Genomic DNA, 24,612 nt, shown 5'->3' on the forward strand with positions numbered 1-24,612 from the left:
ATAGAAATCCTTACTATCATTAAAAAAAATTAACAATTTAATCAATCAATTTAACACATCGTTGCTGAATTCTTCAGCGGCTTGCTTTTGGAAGGAGAGGGGATTTTTTTTTTCATTTCTTAAAAAAAAAAAAAAAAAAACTAACAACAATTGACCCCAAACTTTTAAACTGTAGTGTAAATTGTTACAAAATATTTCTATTTTAAATAAACGCTGTTCTTTTTATTTATAAAAGAATACTTTCTATTCATAAAAGAATCCTGGAAAAAGTATCACAGGTCATAAAAATTATTATGCAGCACAACTGTTTCCAACATTGATAATAAATCAGGATCAGGACACTGAAGTAGCTAATATTTTAAAGCATATTATTTTAAAACGTGATAATATTTCACAATATTACATTGTTTTCTGTATTTTTTTCCTCAAATAAATGCAGAAAAACAAAAACAAAACAAAAAATAATAATGTTTTCAAACTTTTGACCGATAGTGTATATTTTATGAACATAATTTCTAGCTGATTCAACAGCTGAGCAAAAAAAAAAAAATACATTTTTTTTTTGGTTTAATTCAACGATATTTACACATTTTTCATGACCTTGGGAACATTGTGAAGCATTTCAGGGGCAGAGTAAATTATTTATGTGAACACTAGATATTTTCGGTTTTATTCTAAAACACAGTGTGCAGACAGGACCAAACCTTAACCAGATGGGGGGCGTCGTGTCTGTTCAGCTGGTATTTGGGGAGCTGGTCTTTGTGAACGATCCAGGGATGTCTCAACACCTGCGCAGCTGTTAGTCTCTGATGAGGATCTACATGCAACATCTTAGACACCAAGTCCTGTAGAGAACAACAATGAATGATTATTTTTGTCTGGTGGTCCTGTTTTGAAGTGTATATTCAGACGCTCTTCTCAGGCGGGCACCTTTGCCTCGAGTGAAACAGAGTTCCAGTATCCGCCAGTGAGAGAAAACTTCCCACTGCCGATTCGAGCCAGAATCTCTTCCGGGGTGTCCTCGGGGCCATTAGCAAATGGCGTAAATCTGAGGAAAAGCTTGGTGTCAATTGAATAGAAACACATTTTGAAAACTATAGAGCTAAGCTTAAATACTTACCCAGTTAACATTGTGTACAGAAGGACACCTAAACTCCAGATATCACAGGCAGCGTCATAACCCTGTTTCTTCAGCACCTGAAGACCAAAGTGATGTTCTCCGATCAAGAAACTCACATTTATTTGATAAAATATTGAGCCACCTGAAAAACGTACCTCAGGGGCCACAAAGTTGGCAGTATAACATGGCGTCATCAGCAGTCCATTTTCCGCTCTCAGCTGCTTGGCAAAGCCGAAGTCGCAGATCCTGATGGATTCGGGATTCCCAGATTCATCAACATAGAGGATGTTACTGGGCTTTAGATCCCTGTGAACCACCTGAATAGGAAGCTTAAATTAGAACCAAGGAGCTCAAATGTGCATTTTATAATTAACAGGCATGTGATCAGCTAAATAAAAAAAGAAAAAAAGAGGGAAAACTATTAATAAAAAATATGTTCTTACTACTTTACTATTGCATCAATATATACTATTGCACTGTAAAATAAAATAAAAAATTTAATAATAATAAAAACAATAATACAGTATATTGTAATACAATGTATAATAATTATTATAGAATAATTATTGTTATTTTATTTTACAGAACAACAATAAAATTACAATAATAACATTTATGGTTGTCTTCATTTCTTTGCGTTCATTTAAGTGGCTTTTATAAACGTGCCTTATAAAATAAAAACATTACTGGTTTGTGTCTTGAGAAAAGAGTTGCAGTGTCATTTTAAAATACATCAGTACAAGTTGCTTTCAGTTAGAAGAGCTTAAACATGCATTTTAGTCTGGAACTAGGCTTAAGCCTTGTCTTGTGAAACCAGGCATATAATTATACATATATATTTTATATATTTATAATTGCATCACAAGCGTCGCAATTGGATGATCACACTATGCTGTATCACATTCTCACATCCATGCATTGTCAAAATTCATAAAAAAAGTTATCGGGGAACTGGTGAGCAACACTGTTTTAATGTCAGCTTATGCTTGCATTTAGCCCATTGACCTGGCTAACATGCTTAGCGTGTCTGGCAGATGGCGCCACAAGCTCGAGCATGGCCGTCAGAAGCAATCCGTGCATGAAAAGTAATATATTTTAATAGAATTTTGAGTTGATTTACTGATTTTTTAAGGTAATTTCTCGATTTCAATCATAATACAGTAATCACCACATGGATAATAATAAATAAATAAATACAGAAAAATCACATCCCTGAATTAAATACATTTTTATAGCTTTTGTAAAAATGAATATAATCACTTTATTTATTTATAATAAAAATAATAATTATATATTATAATTATATTACATATATGTATACTGTAATAACTGTAATAAAAATTATTTTATTATTATTTTATTATTATTTTTATACTATAAAAAACTGTTTTTTTCCTTTACACTAACCCTACCCCTAAACCTACCTATCACAGAAAACTTTCTGCATTTTTACATTTTCAACAAAGATAACTTGATGATTTATGATTGATACGCTGATTTATACACTGGAATGATTTATACCCTGTTTTCCTCATGGGGACCAAAACAAGTCCCCACAAGAATTTCAGATATTGCCATCTTTGTGGGGACATTTTTTAGTCCCCATGAGGAAAACAGCTCATTTTGTCCCTATAATGAAGTGCTATGTTTCTATTTTTTTAAGAAATTAATACTTTTATTTAACAAGGACACATTAAATTGATCAAAAGTGACTCTAAAACACTTATAATGTTAACATTTCTATTTCAAATAAAGGTTGTTTTTTGAACTTCTTATTCATCAAAGAGTCCTTAAAATGTATCCTGGTTTCCACAAAATTATTAAGCAGCACAACTGTTTTCAACATTGATAATAAGAAATATTCTTGAGCAGCCAATCAGCATATTAAAATAATTTCTGAAGAATCATGTGTCACTGAAGACTGGAGTAATGATGCTGAAAATTCATACAGGAATAAATTATATATTTAAAAAATATATATTATAATATAAAAAGTATTGGTAGGCGTTAGTGATAGCTTTAAAAACATCGTACAGACCCCAAACTTTCTAACAGTAGTGTACATCACAGGCTTTTGCATCTATTGTGGTCTGAATGTGCCCCTCTTGAGTATCTCTGCATTAGCCATTATAAACCAGTATGTGGTAAGACACCAAAGACACGGTCTCACAAAGCGTCATTTGTTTCCCAAGTCCACAATCTTAATGTACTTTAGCTGGGCTTTAAGTTTCAGCATATTGAATTGTGGCACTCATTTTACAGTTTGTTCTTTCCTATAGTTTGAGTGGTTTCATACCCCTTGAGTATGCAGGTACTCCACAGTCTTCGTGATGGTGTACAACACAGCGCTGGCCTCCCGTTCTGAGAAGAACTTCTGTCTGAGGATCTTATCCAGCAATTCCCCTCCCTTTAGCAGTTCTGTCACCAGATACACCGAGCGGCCATCATCGTACACCTGCAAACATGATAATCACTTCTATGTTATTACAACCTTCACTTTTCATTAAATGCTATTGCAATTTGTTCTGCAATACATAATATGATTAAGGACGTTTATATTTGCAGCAAAATTAATTTTGTGTTTGAAACCAATCAAGGAACACTTGAATCAGATGCATTTCTAATGTATGGAAACATACTGGAAACGATAATGGATAACCTGCTCCGAGTAATTTGCAGGAGAGACGGTAAGAGCAGGAACTCATTACACTATTCCCTCATTCCGGAAATGTCAGAGCAGAATCGGTTTCAGGTAAACACATCAATGCTCTTCGAAAAAAAACAAGACATTATCGAAATATAATTGCATTCGGCCAATAAGACAAAGCTCAGAGTCTGCCCCCGCAGACTATTGTTTGCCAGCCTGATAGATGAAAATAAAAAAACTGCATCCTTGTTTTAAAACACTCACGTCTTTCAAGGTGATTATATTTGGATGTTGTCCATAGCGTAACAGAATTTCCACCTCATCCGTTGGATCCCGTTTAGCTTTATTGATTATCTAAACATAAAACATATAGAGACATTTATTACGATCTCCAAGAAACACAGTATAAAAAGGGCCAGGGCAGGCAGTATAAAATTGTCTTGGAAAAGGCCAGAAATGCTTTTAAAGAACAGTTTTAGTAGGGATGGGCTGAAATTAAAATTCTGTCCAATAAGCTCATAATTATTTAATATATTAATAATTGATTAACAGACATTCTAGACTAAATAATTAAAAATTAATGTTTAAATGTCTTATTAAGGTCTAAATAATTAAAAATTAAAACAATAAAACGTAAAACTAATCGCTTTAATTGCAACAAGTGAATTTTGGCATTATAAATGTACAGAATAAAAAAATGGATATTCATTTTGAGTTTTGATGAATATTACAAAAAAAAAAAAAAAACTAATACCACTGTTAAATTGTCATATTTAACAAATCTCAAAACCAAATATGAAATATCCCTTTTTCACTCTTCACATTTATACTGGTTTTAGTATTAGTATTTTATTTTTAATCTAAAATGTAACCATATGGGAAATCAACATGCACAATTAAACACCCAATATTGACCAGTACCAGTTTATGTTGCTATCAATTTGCCAATGTGTCCTGGGTGGTTTATTTGAGATTTACTGCCTTAATGAAAGTGTGTTCTCACCTTCACGGCATACTCCATGCCTGTGCTTTTCTGTATGCAGCGTCTGCAGATAGAATACGAGCCAACTCCGATATCCTCCTTCACTTCGTATGCGTCATTAAACTGTGACACGTTTCTGTGAAGCTGCTACAGAGAGAAAACAACCAGGTGTAATGCTGACATTAAATATGACTCATAACTAGACCTTAACCCTCAAACCGTATTCACTTTATAGCCCTTAATCCTGTAATTGTGGACACAGAGGACTTAGGTGTGACCCTAATTTTTATTTATTATAAATGTTATATCACTCTCTTCGATAAAGATTTGTCTATCCATTTTTGGTGTGTTTTTTTTTTTATTTTGGGGGTATTTTTGAATTTATTTACTTCAAAAAGTACCATATTTTCTATGTAAATTATGCAAATTTTATGTTTTTTTAACTACATTAAAATATCATTCCAATAAGTTCTTAGAGCTAAAACCTAAAGATGAAGTGACTTTGCTGTCACCTGGTGTCTTATTTTGGCTTACAATTTTTCCCATTCATTTCTATGGGTGCCCATTTTTTACCCAAATACAAGATTAAGGAGGGTTTTTTTTTTCACCCACTTAACATTGTAGAATTGAGTAAAAAAAATTGTGTGTGTTCAGGAGGCAAACTTAGGAAAAGTAGCCAAGTCTTGTACCGCTCAGATCAAGGGAAGTATTTAAAAAAAAAAAGAAATCAAAACTATTTTGCCCACATTTGTCCAGAATACAGTTTTAGGGTTAAACACAGTCATTACAGCATATACTATGAGGAAAGAGGCTTCATTTGGAGTAAAATGTGTTCCACATTAGAGTGTTTACCTGTACTATAGAGCTCATACTGTTCTGCAGGGGTTGAGACTCTTCTTCTGAGCTGATGGCCACAAAACTAAAACCTCTGAAGAGTTGATTGGCATTGGCACTAGGGGGTACACCTGGTGAGTCTGCACAAAAACACACAGCGGTTTTGATCTACTCATTAAATACACCATCAAATAATCCGACAGATTTCTATCGGCCTAGAAGCATTTAATTAAATAGGTTATGTATTTGTCTGAAAGGGGATTAAAGACGGCAAACACAGTCTACCTGATCTAGGGTCAGACACAGAGCCGAGCAGCCCGATACGCACACTAAGCAAGTTATTCAAGGCCCCACATCCCCCTCGCGTCGAATCGCGTCAATCAAATTTTACATCAATAATGAGAAAATTAAGCGGAATTATCCTTCTGGTCACGAAAAGAGAGAAAAAAAAAAAACACCATGAGAGTGAATTGCGGGAACAGTGATCAGGTAGACTTGCATACTCCTGTTTATAAACTGCAGCGCGGAAAAACACGTCGTGCACTAACATGCGTTCATTTGCGAATCCACGAACTGAAATGCGCACTTTCCAGCAGAAACATTTGTGGGGACCAGTACAATATATATGGGTGTGATGGCACTCCTCATTATACAGTAGGCGCACATACTTTTAAAACAAGACAATCTAGATTATCTAGACTCCAAGTCAAGGTTTACTTAGTCAATAGTCAATTGACATTGACTATGGTTTTATAGGCTATATTGAATTTAAAATATTGATTGGCTGGGCATACTGGACAATATGGATGCACATCCCTCAGTCATCAAGTATCAAGTATTGCTTTTTTCATTTAAAACAGTGACATGCTATGGCAAGCAATTTTAGCTTTTATTCATTCACACGATGCATTTTTGATATCAATAATTAAATTTGTATTTTTTAAAATGTGAATTCTTGATATTCATTTTTATTAGGAACAATTTCTATGTCTAATATCAGGAATTTTTACTTTAAAAGGTGTCAGGTGTGACTCTGTGGCAATGGCAAATGGTTTACATGGCTCACTGGTCAGGTAGGAGGGACCCTTAACAGAATTTTGCTTAGGGCCCCAGATTGGCTCTGGTCAGACACTGTCGATTATAAGCTGATGTACCTTTGGGAGTTTTTGCTGTAAATTCTGGGTCAAAGTAGAATGTGTCGTCTGGTCTCCCAGAGGCTGGTTTGAAGGGCGGGTAAAGCTCTCTTCTAAATAGTTTCTAAAGACAAACAAAGCATGAAAAAAACTTTAAAATCACCACACATTGATAAGAGTGTCACTTCTTCATTGTAAATGCATGTTCCTGTAAATACTTACATTCCAGTCAATGGTAGAATAAAACGGGTGTCTCTTTATCTCTTCAACTCCGTCTGCACCAGCACCTGCAGACAAGCATAGTCAAGTTAAAATCAAATATGCAGAACTCAATATACAGAAATGAACAGTCTAGTAAGTCTAATAGACTACTGTTCATAGACAAAAAAATCCCAAAATAAATAAATGTTCCAACCAATCCACCTTCGTGTGCAGCCATGCACGAGCGCAAAACCTCACAACACCAACCCCCTGTCGGTGATTGGTTGGAACACTATTTATTTTGGTTTTGAGTGATGGAACCCAATTGTTTTTGTGTGCAGATCTCAGAGCCGAGGCTGCCTAGAGAGACACGTTTTTTTTTTTTTTTTTTACGGGCCTGATCATTTATGATCATTTATGTTTGGGCCTGAAATCGCTGATACAACCTTTAAAATAACTGTTTTCTATTTTAATATATTTTAAAATGTAATTTATTGCTGTGATGGCAAAGCTGAATTTTCAGTATCACATGTTCCTTCAGAAATCATTCTAATATGCTGATTTGCCACTCAACAAAACATTTATTATTATTATTATTAATGTTAAAATCAGTTGTGCTACTTAAAATTTTTTGAGGAAACCGTGAAACATCATTTTCATGATTCTTTGATGAATAGAAAGAACAGCACTTATTTGAAATAGAAATTTTACTCTCACATTTTATCAAGTTAATGCATTATTGCTGAACAATAGTATTCATTTCTTAAAAAATAACAAAATAAAAAAAATAAAAAAAATCACTCACCCCAAACTTTTGCACCGTAGTGTAAACGAGTGAGCTTACCTAATCTATTGGAAGGGTTTCGTTTGAAAAGACTCCTGAGGAGACTCTGAGCTTCTGAGCTCAGAAACTGAGGCATTCCCAGCTTCGCCCTACAAAATAGGTCCAAAGTCAAGATAGAGGTCAGAGAGTCAACACAAGCATGGAAAGTTCACATTTAGCAAGCAAATAAGTCATTTTAATTTATAAAGCACATTTACACACAGGGCAAAACTGACCAAAGTGCTGTACAATGAATAATAAAAAAAAATGCAATACAATTTGATGCATTCATTCTGATGGATGTGGATCACCCCCAATCAGATTGACATACTCTCATTTTAATGTGTTTTTCTACATGCTAGCTTTTACTTTGCATTTTACTAGTCATGCAAGGGTAGGCAAATTAGCAGTTAATTTAATTTACATGTTGGCCAGTTCTAAGTGGGCAATTTTTTTGACCAGAATGTGCTGCAATGCTAATTAGACCTTGTGGAGATAAAGTCAAATTATGGTAAAATATCTGTCTACACAAGCCTAGAGGTCAACTTACAAAAAGGAGGACAAAGTCAGATACTGTCATATGCACTGATGTCACAGCTAACACTTTGTCTATTCATATCAGTGGCAATTGTCTGTTCTTATCAGTCGACAGCAGAAGCCTCAAATGAACACTGTAATTGTCAAACCCTCGTCTCGCCTTAACCCTGAAGGTCTGCAGTCATTCCACTATAACCACATTACTAGTTTATCAAAGCCATCAAACTGTACGCAGACCACTGATTATATTCATCCAGCACAGCAGTCCTAATGTGGCGCGTCTGAGCGTTATTCACCCCTCAGCAGGCTGCTTTATGACGTGACGTGTGTTATGAGCGGTTCCATGTTTACCGATGGTTAAGTGGTTAGTCTTTAGGCTAAACATCACTGTCAGCTAAACCAAAGGCTTATCCTCATCGCTTCAGCACTTAGCATCCAGATGTTATTCAGACCAATTCCGCTGGCTTTTCCCACTCAGACTGGATGACTGTGTTTAGATTATAGTGTTCCACCAAGAAGGCGGAAGCATGAGGACGTCACACTCACTTTAGGATCATAGTCATGGTTTCCTTGCGGTCCTTGCCTTGGAAAGGCAGCGTTCCAGTCAGCATTTCAAACTGAGGATGGAGAGCAAAACAAGTTACCGATGGTTGAAGGTGCAGGAACACTATTCTAGATTGTTCTGGCCCAGTTTAAGAAGAGTTCAAGATTTAATTCATCATTATTGTAGTTAAAATAAAATAATGAATAAAATGACTGAGATTAGGTTAAATGGGAATGAACGGTATATAAAATGGATAATCAATTGATAATAATAAAAACAGGAAGTGGCAATTTCTCACCATGAGTACACCGTAAGACCACCAGTCAGCACTATAAGTGTGTCCTCTTCGGTTCACCACCTCGGGAGCCATGTACTCTACCGTCCCGCAGAAAGAATATGCTTTATTTTCATGATCGATCGACTCCTTACTAAGTCCAAAATCTGAAGACACACACACACAAACACACTTTCAGTACGACAACATCAGTGTTGGGATTGTTAACTTGAACTTTCGTAGTAAAGCTAAAATAAAATAAAATATAAATATTATATGAAAAACAAAAAAAAAACAAAAATAGAAATGTTTTCTTAACAACTGACTAAAACTAAATTAAAGCTAAATTGAAATATTAAAAACAAAAGCACAACAAAATGAATAAAGCATAAACTAACTGAAAAAAAATATATTAAAAACAGCTAATTATAAATATTTACAAATACTGTTTTAGTATATAAATCGATCTAAAATAGCATTGGTCCCAATCTCAGTCCAACAATCATTCCACAAAATCGAATTTTCCCTATATTAGTTCTCTGCAGTTCACCTTGTCATATAGTGTGGTTTAGATGGTCATAAACCTCTACAGAGTGAAGGTTAATGCGTTTGTCTGTTCTCCCATAAGGCTGCAGTTTAACGGTATCAACACAAAGCCCTAAATGCTCAAGGTGGCACCATGCTGATGCAGCCATTCCAGCAATCTGAAATTACCTACCTGTCAGCTTTATGTGGCCTTCCTCATCCAAGAGAATGCTGAAATTACACAGAATCACAGTGTTAAAAAGCCATTTAACAGAGCATGAACACACTCGCACAAAAGGTCCCCTTACTTTCTATCGCCATTCCCACCCTGCACCTTAAGGACATATCTCTGTGTCACGGCTACAAGACTACAACCATTATTTTTATAGCCTTATTCTCTCCAGACATAAAAGTGATTTATGGACGACCTCAAAGACAGCAATGAGGTCGGATTAAAAAAAGAACAAGTCAAGGTCTTTTGATTGACCTTCAATTGTAATATTATTACAATTATAAATAACTGTTTTCTATTTTATTGTATTCAGTGTCACACGATCCTTCGGAAATCATTCTTATATGCTGATTTTGATTTTCAAAAAAAACTTCTCATTACCATCAATCTTGCAAATAGTTGTGCAGCTTAATACTTTTGTGGAAACCCTGATACATTTCTCCAGGATTCTTTGATGAATAGAAAGTTCAAAAGAATAGAATTTATTTGAAATAAGAATCTTTTGTAACATTATTAATGTATTTACTGTCAGATTGGATCAACTTAAAGAATCCTTTTTTTAAAACATTTTTCTCCCACAAGAATTCTCTTTACATACTTCCCTCAGACAAAAAGCCTAAACAATGATTAAATAAAGATTTAATTTTCCATAAATTTACTTTTTAATTTTTTTTTTACTTTACTTTTTTTTTTTTTTTGCTCTTTTAAAAAGTCTGGTTTCTGTGTTTTAAAACCTTTAGAATGAAATAATAAATAATGACATTGACATAAAAAAAATCATAAACAAAATGATTTTCATCCATTTGGGTGAATTATTCTGGGTTTATTTAATAAACTTCAGTACTTCTCTGGTTTCAGATCTCTGTAGATGATGCCTAAACCATGCAGATGATCCAGAGCCAAAGCCAGTTCAGCCAGATAAAACTTCACATCCTCCTCTGTGAACATCACCTGAGGAAAAGAGAACAGATGCTTAAAGAGATACTCCACTTTTTTTGGAAATAGGCTCATTTTACAATGACGCTGATTCATATCATTGCGCCTGCTGCACTCATGGTACGGCAGTTTCTTGATTATCACCCAGGAATGAGAGTATAGTTCCAACTTTACATTTTCCGTCAGTCTTAGTGCACGATGTAACTACAGAAGAGTCAAGTTAAGTAGGAAAAATATCGAAACACTTTGGTCTTTTTTTTTTGAGAAATGCTAATGGTCTTGTCCACTTCAATGATGTACTGTATGCTAAGCTATGCTAAAAGTGGTACCGCCAAAACCGGAGATCGGCTGAATGGATTCAAAAACGATAAAACTTTTTCAGTTTAACTCTGGGGAGTTGTAAAATGAGTCAATTTCCAAAAAAAAGGGTAGAGTATCCCTTTAAATGTCAATCAGACAGTCTCTTCCTATTTAATTGGGCAGTCGTGGTGAAAATGGACTTGGCTATGTGAGACTGTGCTTGGGGTAACCATTCACTATTTATTTACCTCTTTTGACAGTCGAGTAAAGAGATCGCCTCCTCTTAAAAAGTCCAGAATCAGATAGAGCTTTCCTTCGGTCTGGAATGCTGCATGAAGAACACAAGAAAGAGTGTGAGAAAGAGGGAATGGGTTCATGGTTACCATTGATTGGCTGATGACCTGCACTTACCATAGTGTAGCTTAACAATGAAGGGATGATTAACCTCCACCAGGATGTCCCGCTCCATCTTAGTCCTGACCCGATCTCGAACTGAAACAAGCATAAATAACAACACTTTTGTTTACTTCTATTGAGTTCACTAACTACATTTTCTCTCCCCTTTAACAATGCAAGAAATCTGGCACAGCAGAATTACGCAGATGGCACCGGATGACTAATTAAATAAAGGAGGGAGAAAAATGCAGCGCAAGAGAGACAAGCAAAGCTGAGAGCTGTAAGGGGAGGAGAGCGTTTTACTCATGTGGATGTAGATGTGTTTATCATCTGGAGTGGCTGTTTTTTTCAGTTGAACCTTTGCAAGAACAATGTTCTTTAACAGAACTTAAAACAGGTTATTGTGAAAAGAGTAAATACTTAGGATTAGGAGGTTTTGTTAGATACTTATAGGAAGTTAATGAGATTTTTGATCTGCCTTTAATATCTTGGCTTTCACAGCTGCAAGACTTCCTGTCGAGGGCAAAAACAATTAAGTCATACTTGCCGAACAGGATTATAGAAACTGGAACTAAAAGCCTTCCCTTCTTGTTTTATTGCCTTTGTTTCAAAGAGTGAAATTTGCCAGCTCATACGTTATACTAATAGATGATATATGACCCATGTCGATATGTAACTATTCAGAGCGCATTGGATGTGTTCAATAATACTTACTTAGAGAGAAGAGAATACTTACTTAGAGAGACGTTGAAGTGTAACAGAATATGCCCTTTGTGTTAATATCAAAATGAACCAATGTTAATGGATGATACTTAGGGGCCGTTTACACCTGGCCACTTCATGCGTTTTCTGTGATCGGATACCTATCCGATCGTGAAAAGACCAGGTGTAAATGCCTTCCGAAACGCATTAGAGACAGATTTGAATCCGAACGCTCAAACCAAAATTACAAAATATTTAAATTTTTTTTTTTACAAAATGAACTCCAAAATCATAAGTTATGTCAGTGAAATAGCAACATTATGTCAGCATTGGCCACTGAAAAAACACATTGGTCGACTTAATACCTTTTAGTGTGGCTTTTTTAAGCACTTTCATTGCGTATAGCTGTCCTGCATCTGGGCCTGTTGTCTTCTTCACCAAAAACACCTGCAACACACAACCGAAATCAAGTCTTCATTAAAACAATAGTAAAACACTTTAAAATAGCATCTATTGTACTCATCAGATCTTTTTTTAAAACACAATTAGTTCTGTGCTGTACAGTGACACCGCAACTCTGGTGAACGTGACTAGTTCCAATTTTCCACTAGGCTTTAAACTGTGCTGATTTATTTCTCAAAGCACAATGCACACGCACACACCAAATACTAAAAATATACTCGTATAGGTGGGCGGTATGACCAAAATCTTGAATCACTGTATGAGTAATTTTAAATCACATAAACAATATGTACACAAAATAGTCACGTTCCCAAAATGTTTTATCACTAAATCTAACGACTAATTTACCGATTGCATCTCATTTGAAAAAATGTTGTGCTATTTTTTGGAACGTGATGGATGCATATTAAAAGGTAAAATTATTAATTCATGTTTTTGTGAAAATTTTAAAGTAAAAAATAATGAATAATTACATTTAGAAAATGACAAAATTACAATTTAGACCATTAAATGTTATTTATGTGCAATACTGAATTTATTAATATTCTGAATTAGCTTTTATTTTATATTCTTATTTTTATAAAGTTTAGTAATTTCGTATGTACTTTTTAAATTTCTTTAGCATTTTTATATATTTTTATTACAATTTCAGTAGTTTTAGTACTTAAACGGAAATTAGAAATGCTACCCCGGCAACTAAATTAAACAAGTTCACATCTTTTCATCTAATATTTTATTTATTTAATTTACCGAAGATGATTTATAATAATTTTAGTTAGCAAAAACAACACTAGTCCCTCCTCTCCAAACATTTGAAGACCCTATAACAGAAGCTCCACCTGTTTAAATATTTCCACCAACCCATATAATGTAAATAAAAATCACACTTAACAGCCCAATTTGACATGACGTACCTTTCCAAAAGAGCCCTGTCCAAGTACCTTACGGAGCTCAAACTGCTGTGGGTCGGCCTTTTCCGAGCCCTCTTTGACGAGATGCGTGATGCTGATCTCTTTAACGGACACTTCTTCCTGGAGAAAAGATGACAACAAGACACAGAGAGAATCACGTCAGCGAGAAATATGAAAACTTCGACAATGCCAAAGTGCCACAGACGGTACAAATAAAAATTCAGACAAGTAAGCCGGAGAAAAGTTGGTCACCAGCCAGCCAGAAAACACTTCTGGTGAATTCACTCGAATCCAATAATAAACCTGGACATGCAGCATGAAATTAATACACGGATGGAATAAGCGGGAATGTTTGCGAAGCGGTCGCAAACGCATCACTCTCACCCACGCCACGCACATCACAGCAGTGCCCCATGGTGTCCCACGAGTTCCCGAGGCCGACCTGGGGCTCGGCACCCTGGTCCATACTCGAGGGAGGAGGGGTTGAGCCCCGTCAATCCCCCTGCAGCGCGCGCCTGCTGCTGGGCTTCTGATGCTCAGAGAGAGCAAGACCACACTCACTTGAAAGCTTGTGTGACGGACAGCTTCCCACACGGTTGCCATGACACCGCCCCCAATCCTCCTGCTTCATCACAGTACCGGTGGGCGTGGAGAAGGGTGACTAAAGACACAACGTTCAAGCTCTTCTTTCCTCACTCTCTTCCTCCCACTCTCCCTCTCTCTCTTTCCATCCATTTCTCTTTGTCTCCCCCTCTAAATCCATCAGCGTCCAGTCTCCACATGGTGAGATGATGTCATCCTACGTTGGCGTACCAGCAGTGTCTTTCAGGAAAGTGATTAAAGTTTATGGGCACAGACGGTCCTCAATCACTCGATATACTACCCAAACAATAAGAAAACCTTCACTACGATGCATTCAGATACAGTAGTAGCCTTAAACAACGTTCAACTAAAATTTTAAACACATCACAGCTATATTTTGGGAGCTTGACTGTGCAAAACTCGCCATCAAGGTGCTGTGGGTGGGGCTATGTGGTTGCTAGAGCCCACCCACAAGTCTTTATGATATTCTGGTCACTAGATATCACAAGTCTCTATTTTAAATCCATTTAAGTTTCCACTAGGCAATTTTTTTTAAATATGGTATCTTAGAGACAGAGTTGTTACTATTAAAGCTGCAGTAGATAACTTTTGAGAAAACGTTGACTTAGCCTGAAAATTTTAACAAGCACAACTTACAGGTCCCGCCCCCTTGCTCTATACTGCGCTACAGCCGTCCCTCCACAGCGGAGCGTACTGGTTTAACTTAAAAAATTAAGTAACCTGGTTGCCTTAAAATTTTAAGTTGATTGAACAGGAAAAAGTGAGTTAATGCAATGAAGGAGATTGATTTAATCATCAGAAACTCAAAATAATAAGTTATCTGAACTAAATAAATTAAGTTGATTTGACAAAAGAAAAAAATGTTGTGATAACAAATCTTGAAAATATTTTTTTACAGTGGGGCCGAAACATCAACAATATGCTTTACATTGACTAAGGCCTGCCCATACTTTGACTACAAACTTGGTCCTCCAATCATTACGTATTTTGTTTATAACGTTGCACCCTTTCTATAAGTTAGAAATAGCTAGTAAGATAATATAATGGTAAGTAATGTAACTTATGTAATATAATTCAAGTAATTATTCTAGCGATATGTAGGCCTAATGCTAGATAAAGTTAGCTAGTGTATTTGTCACAGGGGTTCAGTTGTTATGTGAAGGAGAAGGCGGGAACCGGCGAACGTTCAACAAGTTTAGTAATAAATAAACAAATACAAAATGAAAGTATAAGCCAGCAGCCCCTCACGGACAACACACAAAACAGACCATAAAATCACAACGTGAAATCAGGGCAATCTTGAGTTTGGTTTGAATGACGGCGCGCTGTGCAAGAGAGGGGTGTGATCAGCGCGTACACGAGCGTGATTGACACTGCTAAAACACTCCTCCTGGCTCTGATTGGTTGTTTCTGACCGGGAGCGGTGTATTTCAACAAATGGCAATAGGACCAGTGGGAGGAGTCAGAGGAGTCTCATAGTCTACTGTCAGGACATAATGACAGTTAACAAATATGTAAAAAATATTTGTTTACAAAAGTTACCTACTGCAGCTTTAACTAAAAATGTTTTTTTTTTTGGTATATAAAACATAGCAGAAATAAAATTTAAAATAATAAATAAATATTAGATTGAATAACCTAAACTTAACTTAAACAACAAAGAATTAGAAATGTTGCCTTGCCAACTAACTAAAATAGGTTGAAGTTTAATTACTAAAACTGAAATACAAAAAGTGAAACAAAACAACACGTAACCAAATTACTAAAACTGCGCCCAATATCGATTACTTCAAACTATATAGTAGAGCTGTCACGATAACTACTTTTTGTTGTGCGATATATTGCACCAAAATTAATTGCGATAAACGATATTATTGTCATTTTCAGACCATTTTATGCCACTGATTACCTATGACAATATAATAGCATTATAATGCAAGTACACTGTTTCAAAGAACATTTATTCTCATTCTATTCAATATTTAGACATTGTGTACAAAAAATATCCCAAATAAATAAAACAAGTAGGCCTAAATAAATACACATTCTTAACAAAAAAGTTTCAGGTATCAAAAACTAGATTAAAACAAAGAAATATGTCAATTTAAACTTTTAAAGTGTCTCACACAAAGGCACAGATGCATCAACAGGACATTTCATATTTTTAAATGCTGGTTTTTCGACCGTGCATAATGGCTGCATCTCTTTGGCTAAATAGTAGTGTAGTGCCTGAACGCGTTCATATTTGAGTGAACTGAAGAATGTACTGTATTACTGCCTGATGAACGCGTTCATTCTGGTGTATGTCTGCGAATGCACGCTCTATCAGTTTAAACTCTTACCTTCGTACAATAGGGTGCCGATTTGTATAGAGCCTTCCAGGCGAAAACCCGGCTAAAACACACGTAAACAAGCCTTAAACACCCAATCTGGCAACACCAACCGCGCCGCGGCCACCGTCAACAAAGCAGCGAGTGAGGAGATGTATGATCATTTAAACGGATTTTATGAGGTCAGTGCGGATGGGAAAAAAAAATCTCACATTTCTGCGCAAACTGGCCGTCGCTAAAATAATTGTTGTCTGTGGTTGTATGGGCTGTGACAATAACAGCCTAATGAAAAAAGCTCACAGCATGGAAAAAAGAACTATAAATTAATTAGTTTTTTTGAAGTATGAGCTATGAACTGAACTAATTCATTTTAAAATGTGTGAACTGAACTTTGAACTAGTTCGTGTAGAAAGTGAAATTTACCAACACCAGAGTTACGCTATCCGTGAGTGTGCGCCATTTCGCGCTGTCACGTTTACTGCTATATTTGCACTGTCGGGACGGGAAAATGCATCTGCAACATAACTGTCTGGAAGAAGGCCCCTCTCCAACTCCAGCTGCTGTTGTTGTTCCCAGGTTGAAACACTGGGTGGGATGGTTATGTTTTAGGTGCGATTTTAAGTTTGTTGTGTTGCCTCGTCGCGTTGCGACTGTTTTAAAACACAGTCGACATACCCGCTCGTTCACGTTTATCTCTCCTCTCTCGTTCGGCTTAAAGGCAAAATGTTCCCACACCGGAGCTGAAGATTGTGGCTTTGAAATCAATTAATTCCATGTTGGACTCGTTCTTCCTAACTGTCTGGCTCGCTGTAGATGTCACGAGAACACTTTAAAATGCAGTTTTGGTTCACGCCTACTCTTCACCTGCCGGTGTCCGCTCTCTCCCTGTGTGTGTGTGTATGTGGTGGACGCGTGCAGACAAGATGACAGAGGAAGCGCGATCAACTAAAATGCTCATGACATTCATTTTATTGTAAAAATGAATCTAATTATTATTCTTAATAGTAAAACAAATTATCTGTTGCAATATATCGCGGCACCAAAAATGATCGCACTGGTTTCCATATATCGTGCGATAAGTCGATATATTGACTATCGCGACAGCTCTACTATATAGTATGCGAAAAATAGTATACCAAAAGAGTACCATGTCAGAATACATAGTATTCGAAAAAAAGTAGGCGAAAAGTCCCCAGATTACCTACTACTTCTGCCGACACATTCAATGGACACTTGAATTATGAATGGAGATGAAGCGAGGTGATCTACATAATGAGTAATTTGATTGAACTTCCAAAAGTCAGGACATTTTCAAACAGAATGTGTCCAAAATTAACATTTATTGTTGCATATTACTGCATTCTCTTCTCAATATGATTTTGAAAAGAAGGCTGAAAAAGAATGCAGCATGTTTGTATTCCATTCCTAACACACCCTAAATTTTCAACAATCCCTTGTATAAAGCTCACATGAGTTGTGTAAGTCCACTTCCACGAAGATCCCCAAATTCCCTCTTCCTCCCATCTCCAGTGTTATCGCTAAAGCGCACGGAACCATAAATACCTCAGAGTCCCACGGAGAGCGATGTGGAAGTGAGGCCAGCGAATCCTCCATCCTGTTCCAGCCCAAATCACTCTGGCATCGTGTCAGCCTGGGATCCCTCAGAGCAGCCAGCATCCTGCCATGAGGTGCCGGATCTCCGTCCAGCCCTGACAGCCTTCCTAACCTTTCCGTCACTTCCTTAAGTCCCGTGGGCAAGTCAATAGTATAATGGTGTAGCCGTCTTAGTCTAGTCCAGTCAGCAGAGTTTGTCTTGAGCATTTAAACTATGCGTTCTCCTGAAACAAGGTCTGTTTAGATTAATTTAACCAGCTGTACTCCACTTCTGATGCCTTGGCAAGAGTTTTGCTGAAAAGCATGGGAAAGGGTGGGAAGGAACTTGTAATCTTCCTTGGAAGCATCCAGAAGTCTACAAAGCATCAATGCAAGCTCCGTTTTTTTCTGATATATGACAGAGAAAATCATCTGACCAATCGATAGAGGAAAGGAAAAGCAAAGGGAGGGAGGGAGGATCACCTGCACCATGTTAAGCACATACAAGCATCCAACCAGCAGCACCTCCCCGCCTCTCTCCTCCACTCTCGCTGAGCATAATTCACACCTCATCACAATGTCGCCAAGAATGGAAACTGATACTTCAGAATGAGAATGAGTCGCTAACGCTTAGAGTCCAAATGAAAGTTGACAGAAATACAATCAGAGCCATGTGTACAACAAAGGTAAAAAAAATATACAAAAAAGTGTTAAAGGCATGAGGCATGCTTTAGTGCATTTGTCCAGAGCTGTCCAGTGTGTGGATTGTGGTGGAAGTGTTGTGTGCTTGTGGTGATAATTTATAGACTGTGATTCAAATGGTGGCAATACAGGATGTGCATTAGTGTTAATTTCGTTTACGAAAAATGTTCACAATTTTGACAAGCTTTTTTTCTATGACCAAGATGAGACGATGATGAGGCGACACCAACGTCATTAAACGATAACTGGGATTGTATCAAAATGAAATATCATTGACGAAAAAAGACGAGACTAAAATGTAGTTGAAAAATAAGAGACTATAATAACATAACAGACTGTTAACAAGCCGCACAAAACAGACCACATTTTGGTTTCTCACTTGGTTTCTTCACACAGATGTATTTCCTTATTTCTTTACGCCATGTCAGCAACAAGGCTATTTTCATAGCGAAAACAGAATAAACAAAATAATTCATCCAATTAACAAAAACAATTCAGGTTAATATAAAATAGAAATTCAAAAAAATATATTTAAATATATTATAAATACATCAGTTAAACACATGTCTGAATAGAACCGTTATCTATTTATATTAAAAACATTGCAGTCCAGAAATATGGTACATAAAAAGGTATGGGTATATAATTCAATCATTTATATTTAATCTTTTTTTTAAATTTTAAATATATATTTTGGCAATCAATTGGTTTCTAATACAATTTTGATACTCATTTGCAAGTATTAATAGTTTGCGCAAGTTCCTTGTTTTTTTAAATATATATTTTGAAATTTTTAATTTTACAAAATGCCTACAAATTGTATTTAAGAGGAAAAACACCCTCTAACTCAGATTAAAACATAATATATATATATATATATATAAAAAAAACACTATATAATTGAATACATCATGATAAAGTTTGTTTTGAGTGTCTGCCTCCTGGAGGTACACGTCAGCTTTGGGACAAAACAGAAACCCGATCACTGTCCACAGTACAGTAGTAGTACTCACCGCTCTGCAAGGGAATCTTTCAGGCTGTCTCTGAAACAGCCTCCGTAGAGCCTTTAGCCTACATTGAAGCAGGCGGATCACCGCCTCACCAAAAACAAGTGTCCAGGGCTTAGTGGTCGCCATACCGCTAGTGCCCAGCTTCTGCCTCTGGTCTGGAGGAACCCGGTCCAAGTGAGTGAGTATGTGTGCCAAGATATGCAAGAAGTTGTAAGGAGTGAGAGCCTGGATGGCAATCACTGACTCGCGGGGGGGAAAGCCCAGTCCTGAAGGAGGGAGTGTTAAAGCCAAACAGGGAGATTCCCCTCTGCGAAGCCACCAATCCCTCCAGTACATAGTACTGGAGATCCCAACACATTTTCTCAGCTGACCAGTCACACAGAGACACATACACACACGTTTCAGGATGTTCGGCTAAAGCTGAGATTAGCAACACCTGTTGTAAAGTCCAGTGGTGCAATACAAGAAATGTCCCCTTCAAACAGAGACCATTGGGTTGCAGAACACAAAGTGAACTTTCAAACACCTACAAATAACACAGCTGGTTACAAAAGTAATAAATGTTGATATTTCTAGACTATTGTGGGTTATGGCCATTATTATATGGCCATCACTGCAGTGTTTGAAATACACACAAACCATAGCAATATTAAACGGATGTATAAACATTCATATCTGCCCGGCAAGAAAAAGTCACTGCTTGGATTTAAATAGGTAAATGCTTTTAAGAGTCTATGATTGGATCATTATTGCAGTAATTATTATGTTTTTAGCATGTTAAATAAAGAATGTAAAAGAATGGTTGGGAGGGAGCATGAAGAATCATTTTCACAGATGAATTGGCACCTCAGAGTCCAGACCATAGATTCATTGAAAGTCTTGATGTGCAGGAGTAGGCCTTCCAGATTGCTGGACTTTTCCATTTTAAATACAAGATCTTAACCAACAATTGACGCACCTTTTGATGGAAATAAATGTTGTAATGTTATTTCCATCAAGAGATGCATCAACTTTTGGTCAAGATCTTGTGATTCATGTATGAAAATGATTCTTCATGCTCCCTCCCAAACATTCCTTCACAATTTGAGCCTGATAAATCTTGACACTGTCATCCTGGAATATAGCCATGATGTGTCTTCTTACATGGTTGTTTAAGAAATGAAAAGCTATACACTCCATCAAGTAGGGTTAGAAGAACTGTTGCCAAACATATAAGATGCTAGAACCATAATAATCACTGCAATAATGATCCAATCATAGACTCTTAAGTATTTACCTAATTCAATCCAAACAACTACTTATTTTTTGGGCAGTGCAGTGTATACATTTTCTTGAAAATGACAAGTAATGGTTTTACATCACGTGCCATATTTTCCCAGCAAAAAGGGTTTATGAGATTGTGGAGTTACATTGTAATGAGTATTATCCATTGGCAAGTTTGATACATTTTGGAACCAACAGAAAATTGACTAAATAGTGTCTGAATAATCACCCTGACTGATACAAAAAGTCAATTTCCTTTACACCATTGGTTACCAAATAGGACACTGCAGAGGGACAATACCAGCTTATGGGAAAGAGGAACATACAATCCACTCAAACTCTATTTTCCACCTCTCCATGCTCGTAGATCCTGTCAGCTGCACGTATGGAATTCTGGGAGTCAGTTTCACTAAAGCCGCTTGCGCAACACAATTAACAGCTCGACTGGCCTGGCTTTGAGGACCTTGAAGTCAGAAAGGCAAACTCTATGCTCCATAAACAGGACGCCACACTCACCATTTTCCACTCGGATGACACAAGCTCATCCAACAGCTCCGAAAAGAGTACATTATCATGGTACGATTAGAGTTTCCTATTACGATAAGTCCTATGCCAACAAACAGAAGCAGACTGTGACAAACCCGGCCCGATTTGAACTGTGCTCTGGATTTGGGTTGTGTGTGAGTGCGGGCACAATGGGTTATGTAACTCAATGGAGTAGGTTTCTGACCTCAGAGAGCAGCTGTGAAATCTTTGAGGATACAGTTCCTCTCATTATACTGATGAATCTCATGGTCAGTCGTTGTGAATGACACAAGTGTGAGTTTGACGCTCCATTCTAGAACATGAGATAAAACATCTTAAAACTCAAAAGTCGTCAAAGACAGGTGCACTGTGGGAACTCATAGTAGACTAATATATAACATATAAAGACATAATCACCTAAATAAATCAAAGCATGACAGCCTTATGTTAATGTTAAATTAAAAAAAAAGCTTTATGCTGACATATTGAGCTGTGGGAGTGGATTTTCAAAAAAAAAAAAATCCTGTCCCATCCCAATCCCACGAAAAAAACATCCAATCCCGTCCCAAGAATGACTCCTATTCCCTCCCACTCCTGTGTTGTGTGTTTTTTTTTTTTGACCTGAATCTGTCACAGTAAAAAAACTGTAAAACTGGGTGGTTTGGATGACACGTGCACTCACAAGGTCTCTCGCTCGCTTTCCCTCTCTGCCGTGTGTGCGCGCTAGGCGGTTTGAAGCACAATCTCTGTCTCGCGTGCACGCTCGCTCTAGATTCCGGGAGAATTTAACTTTTGCGGTATAACTACTCGATCACGAGTGGCTCAACTGGTAGATATATATGGATGTATAGAAAAACTCGTCTTCCAGGCATTTGACTGACCAGGTTGACACCTCAGCGTGACAAATCGGGGGTGTGGCGTGTGAAACCAATCAAATGCGGGTGTCTCACGGCCAATATGCATGAGAATTTGGTAGCGATGTAAATTACACGTCATTCACTTTACCAGCCACACCAAAGCAAACAGGAGAGCATAAAGAGACGGAGAAAATAGAATTAAGCTCAAAATGTATTTATAGAAACTGTATATTTGTGTATTAAGTTGGGTATCACAGTTTTATTACGATTCCCGGTCCTGCCCACACTGTAGAAAACAATAAGTAAAATTTACTTATTTTTTTCAAGGCACGTTTTTGCACTGATATTTTTTGAGTAAATTTCACACATATAATTAAGTAAACTATACTTTACGAAGTTAAGTGAAAGTAACATAAGAAATTAAGTAATTTTTATTTAGCTAATTAAAGATTAAGTAATATCTATTCTATTTAATTGAATTTTAGTACAACATTAGTACAACTTTTCACTCAAACAATATAACATTGAATTAGACAACACTGTTTAAGTAATCAATACTTACAGTGTGTCTCATCACATCTTCACTATTGATATAGCATGTGTGAATGCAGACCTCAATACTTGGTAGACAATACACAATGACGGGAACATTTGATAGACCATTTTTGTGTTTGAATGTGTCATTTTAAGTAGAATGTCACAAAATGGCAAATTACTAATCCTAACAACAAAAGTAATGAAAAAATAGTGTAAATACAGCTGGAAAACAGTGAAAAATCAACCTCATTAATTATTCATGGCCCAGTGCATGATGGGAACACACCAGTATCAGAAAAGTTGAGTAATTTTATTTAATTTAATAATGTTGATATTTACGCTTTCATTTCTACACAATTGAATTGAGTTCTACTATAGAATTTACTTATTTTTTTAAATTCTTGCCTGAACTAACTTTTTTCATGTAAATTACATTGTTTTTTTCTGTAGTATTTACTTCACCACCAAAATCATTTTTATCAGTGCACTCCCGCTGACATTTTTTCCTTTCCCGTTCCAATCCTGTCATACATAGTGATTTTGTTTCCCGTGGATTCCCGTGGGATTCCCGAAAAAATGTCAGCCTCTACTGTAAATTGGAATAAAACAAACCTGCAACATTTCCTGATTTCTTTTTCCCTTGTTAATTTCTAAATTTTCCACTATTTTTAATATAAATGGCAAAAGGCTGTAAAATAAAAAATAATTAAAAGTTTCTCAAATAAATGAAGATTAAACACAATATGCATTGATATGTATATTAGTATTTAACATAATTATTAAAAAGTATTTTCTTCCACTGCATCAACAAATTCCTTCAATAACATATCTAATATCAATCTATATTCTTAATAAAAATGAAGCGTGTGCTTTTTTTAAGAGACGAAAAAAGATTTCTACATGAAGCAAATGGAATGGAGATGGAGGCATAATTTATTCATACATTTCCGAACGGGGGACAGGAAGATCAATAGAGCTAATCAATTATAAGTGAGCTAGTGTCCTCGACATGGTCCAACTCAAAGCTTTGGCCCATTCTGTAATATTTCACCTGACAGAAACACTTACGAGCTGAATGACTAATCCAAAAAGATGTCTGAAGATAACTAGGCTAAGGACCCACAAAAATCAAAGCATGTATTCTGGCTTTCTGCGGTTTTTAAAGGTCAGAGGTTTGAATTGAGCCATGACAAATCAAAAACAACGGAATTACGGATTATCTGGTTTCCAGGATCCACTGGGTGGTTCGCAAGTCACAATAAAACCAGTTCAAACTGGGTAATATTATTTTAAATGTTTCCTTTGTGCTTTGTGTCCAACTCAATCTAAACTTCCTGACAATTTCCAATGTCTGTGCTCCCTGTGAACTCGAAATGCCCGGAGAGCAAAGAAAACATAAAAAAGAGATAAAAAAAAGACAAAAAGAAAGAAACAAAAAAAGAAATGAAGGCTCTGTCCTCCTAGATGAGACAGAGAATTCAAAATGTCCATCTGATTCATCTGATTATGACAGATGTCAGAAAGAACAGACACACAACACCAAACAGACAGTCAGCATTGAATGAAACATGTCAAAAACACATCTGATTTCTGAGGGATAACGTGACACTGAAGACTGGAGTAATTCAGCTTT

General features: G+C 36.4%; 1 protein-coding gene across 5 annotated transcripts in view; it reads right to left on the bottom strand.

Annotated features, from left to right (window-relative positions):
* rps6ka3b (ribosomal protein S6 kinase A3b) overlaps positions 1 to 24,612 on the bottom strand; it is a 42,512-nt gene that overhangs the window by 1,889 nt on the left and 16,011 nt on the right. Inside the window, exons 1-20 of one of the 5 annotated variants that reach the window (XM_089125912.1) lie at positions 19,801 to 20,148; positions 13,563 to 13,679; positions 12,552 to 12,633; positions 11,500 to 11,580; positions 11,337 to 11,416; positions 10,697 to 10,803; positions 9,814 to 9,851; positions 9,120 to 9,262; positions 8,824 to 8,894; positions 7,762 to 7,850; positions 6,939 to 7,003; positions 6,738 to 6,840; positions 5,602 to 5,723; positions 4,771 to 4,893; positions 4,032 to 4,121; positions 3,417 to 3,575; positions 1,276 to 1,437; positions 1,121 to 1,197; positions 931 to 1,048; positions 705 to 845 (exon numbers count right to left, since the gene is read on the bottom strand). In XM_089125912.1, the coding sequence (XP_088982038.1) occupies positions 705 to 845; positions 931 to 1,048; positions 1,121 to 1,197; positions 1,276 to 1,437; positions 3,417 to 3,575; positions 4,032 to 4,121; positions 4,771 to 4,893; positions 5,602 to 5,723; positions 6,738 to 6,840; positions 6,939 to 7,003; positions 7,762 to 7,850; positions 8,824 to 8,894; positions 9,120 to 9,262; positions 9,814 to 9,851; positions 10,697 to 10,803; positions 11,337 to 11,416; positions 11,500 to 11,580; positions 12,552 to 12,633; positions 13,563 to 13,679; positions 19,801 to 20,133 (2,301 nt within the window). In that variant the 5' untranslated portion in view covers positions 20,134 to 20,148. Of the gene's footprint in view, positions 1 to 704; positions 846 to 930; positions 1,049 to 1,120; positions 1,198 to 1,275; positions 1,438 to 3,416; positions 3,576 to 4,031; positions 4,122 to 4,770; positions 4,897 to 5,601; positions 5,724 to 6,737; positions 6,841 to 6,938; positions 7,004 to 7,761; positions 7,851 to 8,823; positions 8,895 to 9,119; positions 9,263 to 9,813; positions 9,852 to 10,696; positions 10,804 to 11,336; positions 11,417 to 11,499; positions 11,581 to 12,551; positions 12,634 to 13,562; positions 13,680 to 13,956; positions 14,061 to 18,055; positions 18,476 to 19,800; positions 20,149 to 24,612 lie in introns of those variants that run through there. The other 4 variants (XM_039685029.2, XM_039685027.2, XM_039685030.2 and 1 more) reach the window with 4 other exon arrangements.

Source organism: Pimephales promelas, chromosome 22 (assembly GCF_988280905.1).
Source record: "Pimephales promelas chromosome 22, fPimPro1.hap1.1, whole genome shotgun sequence".
In the NCBI taxonomy this organism is placed as follows: domain Eukaryota; kingdom Metazoa; phylum Chordata; class Actinopteri; order Cypriniformes; family Leuciscidae; genus Pimephales; species Pimephales promelas.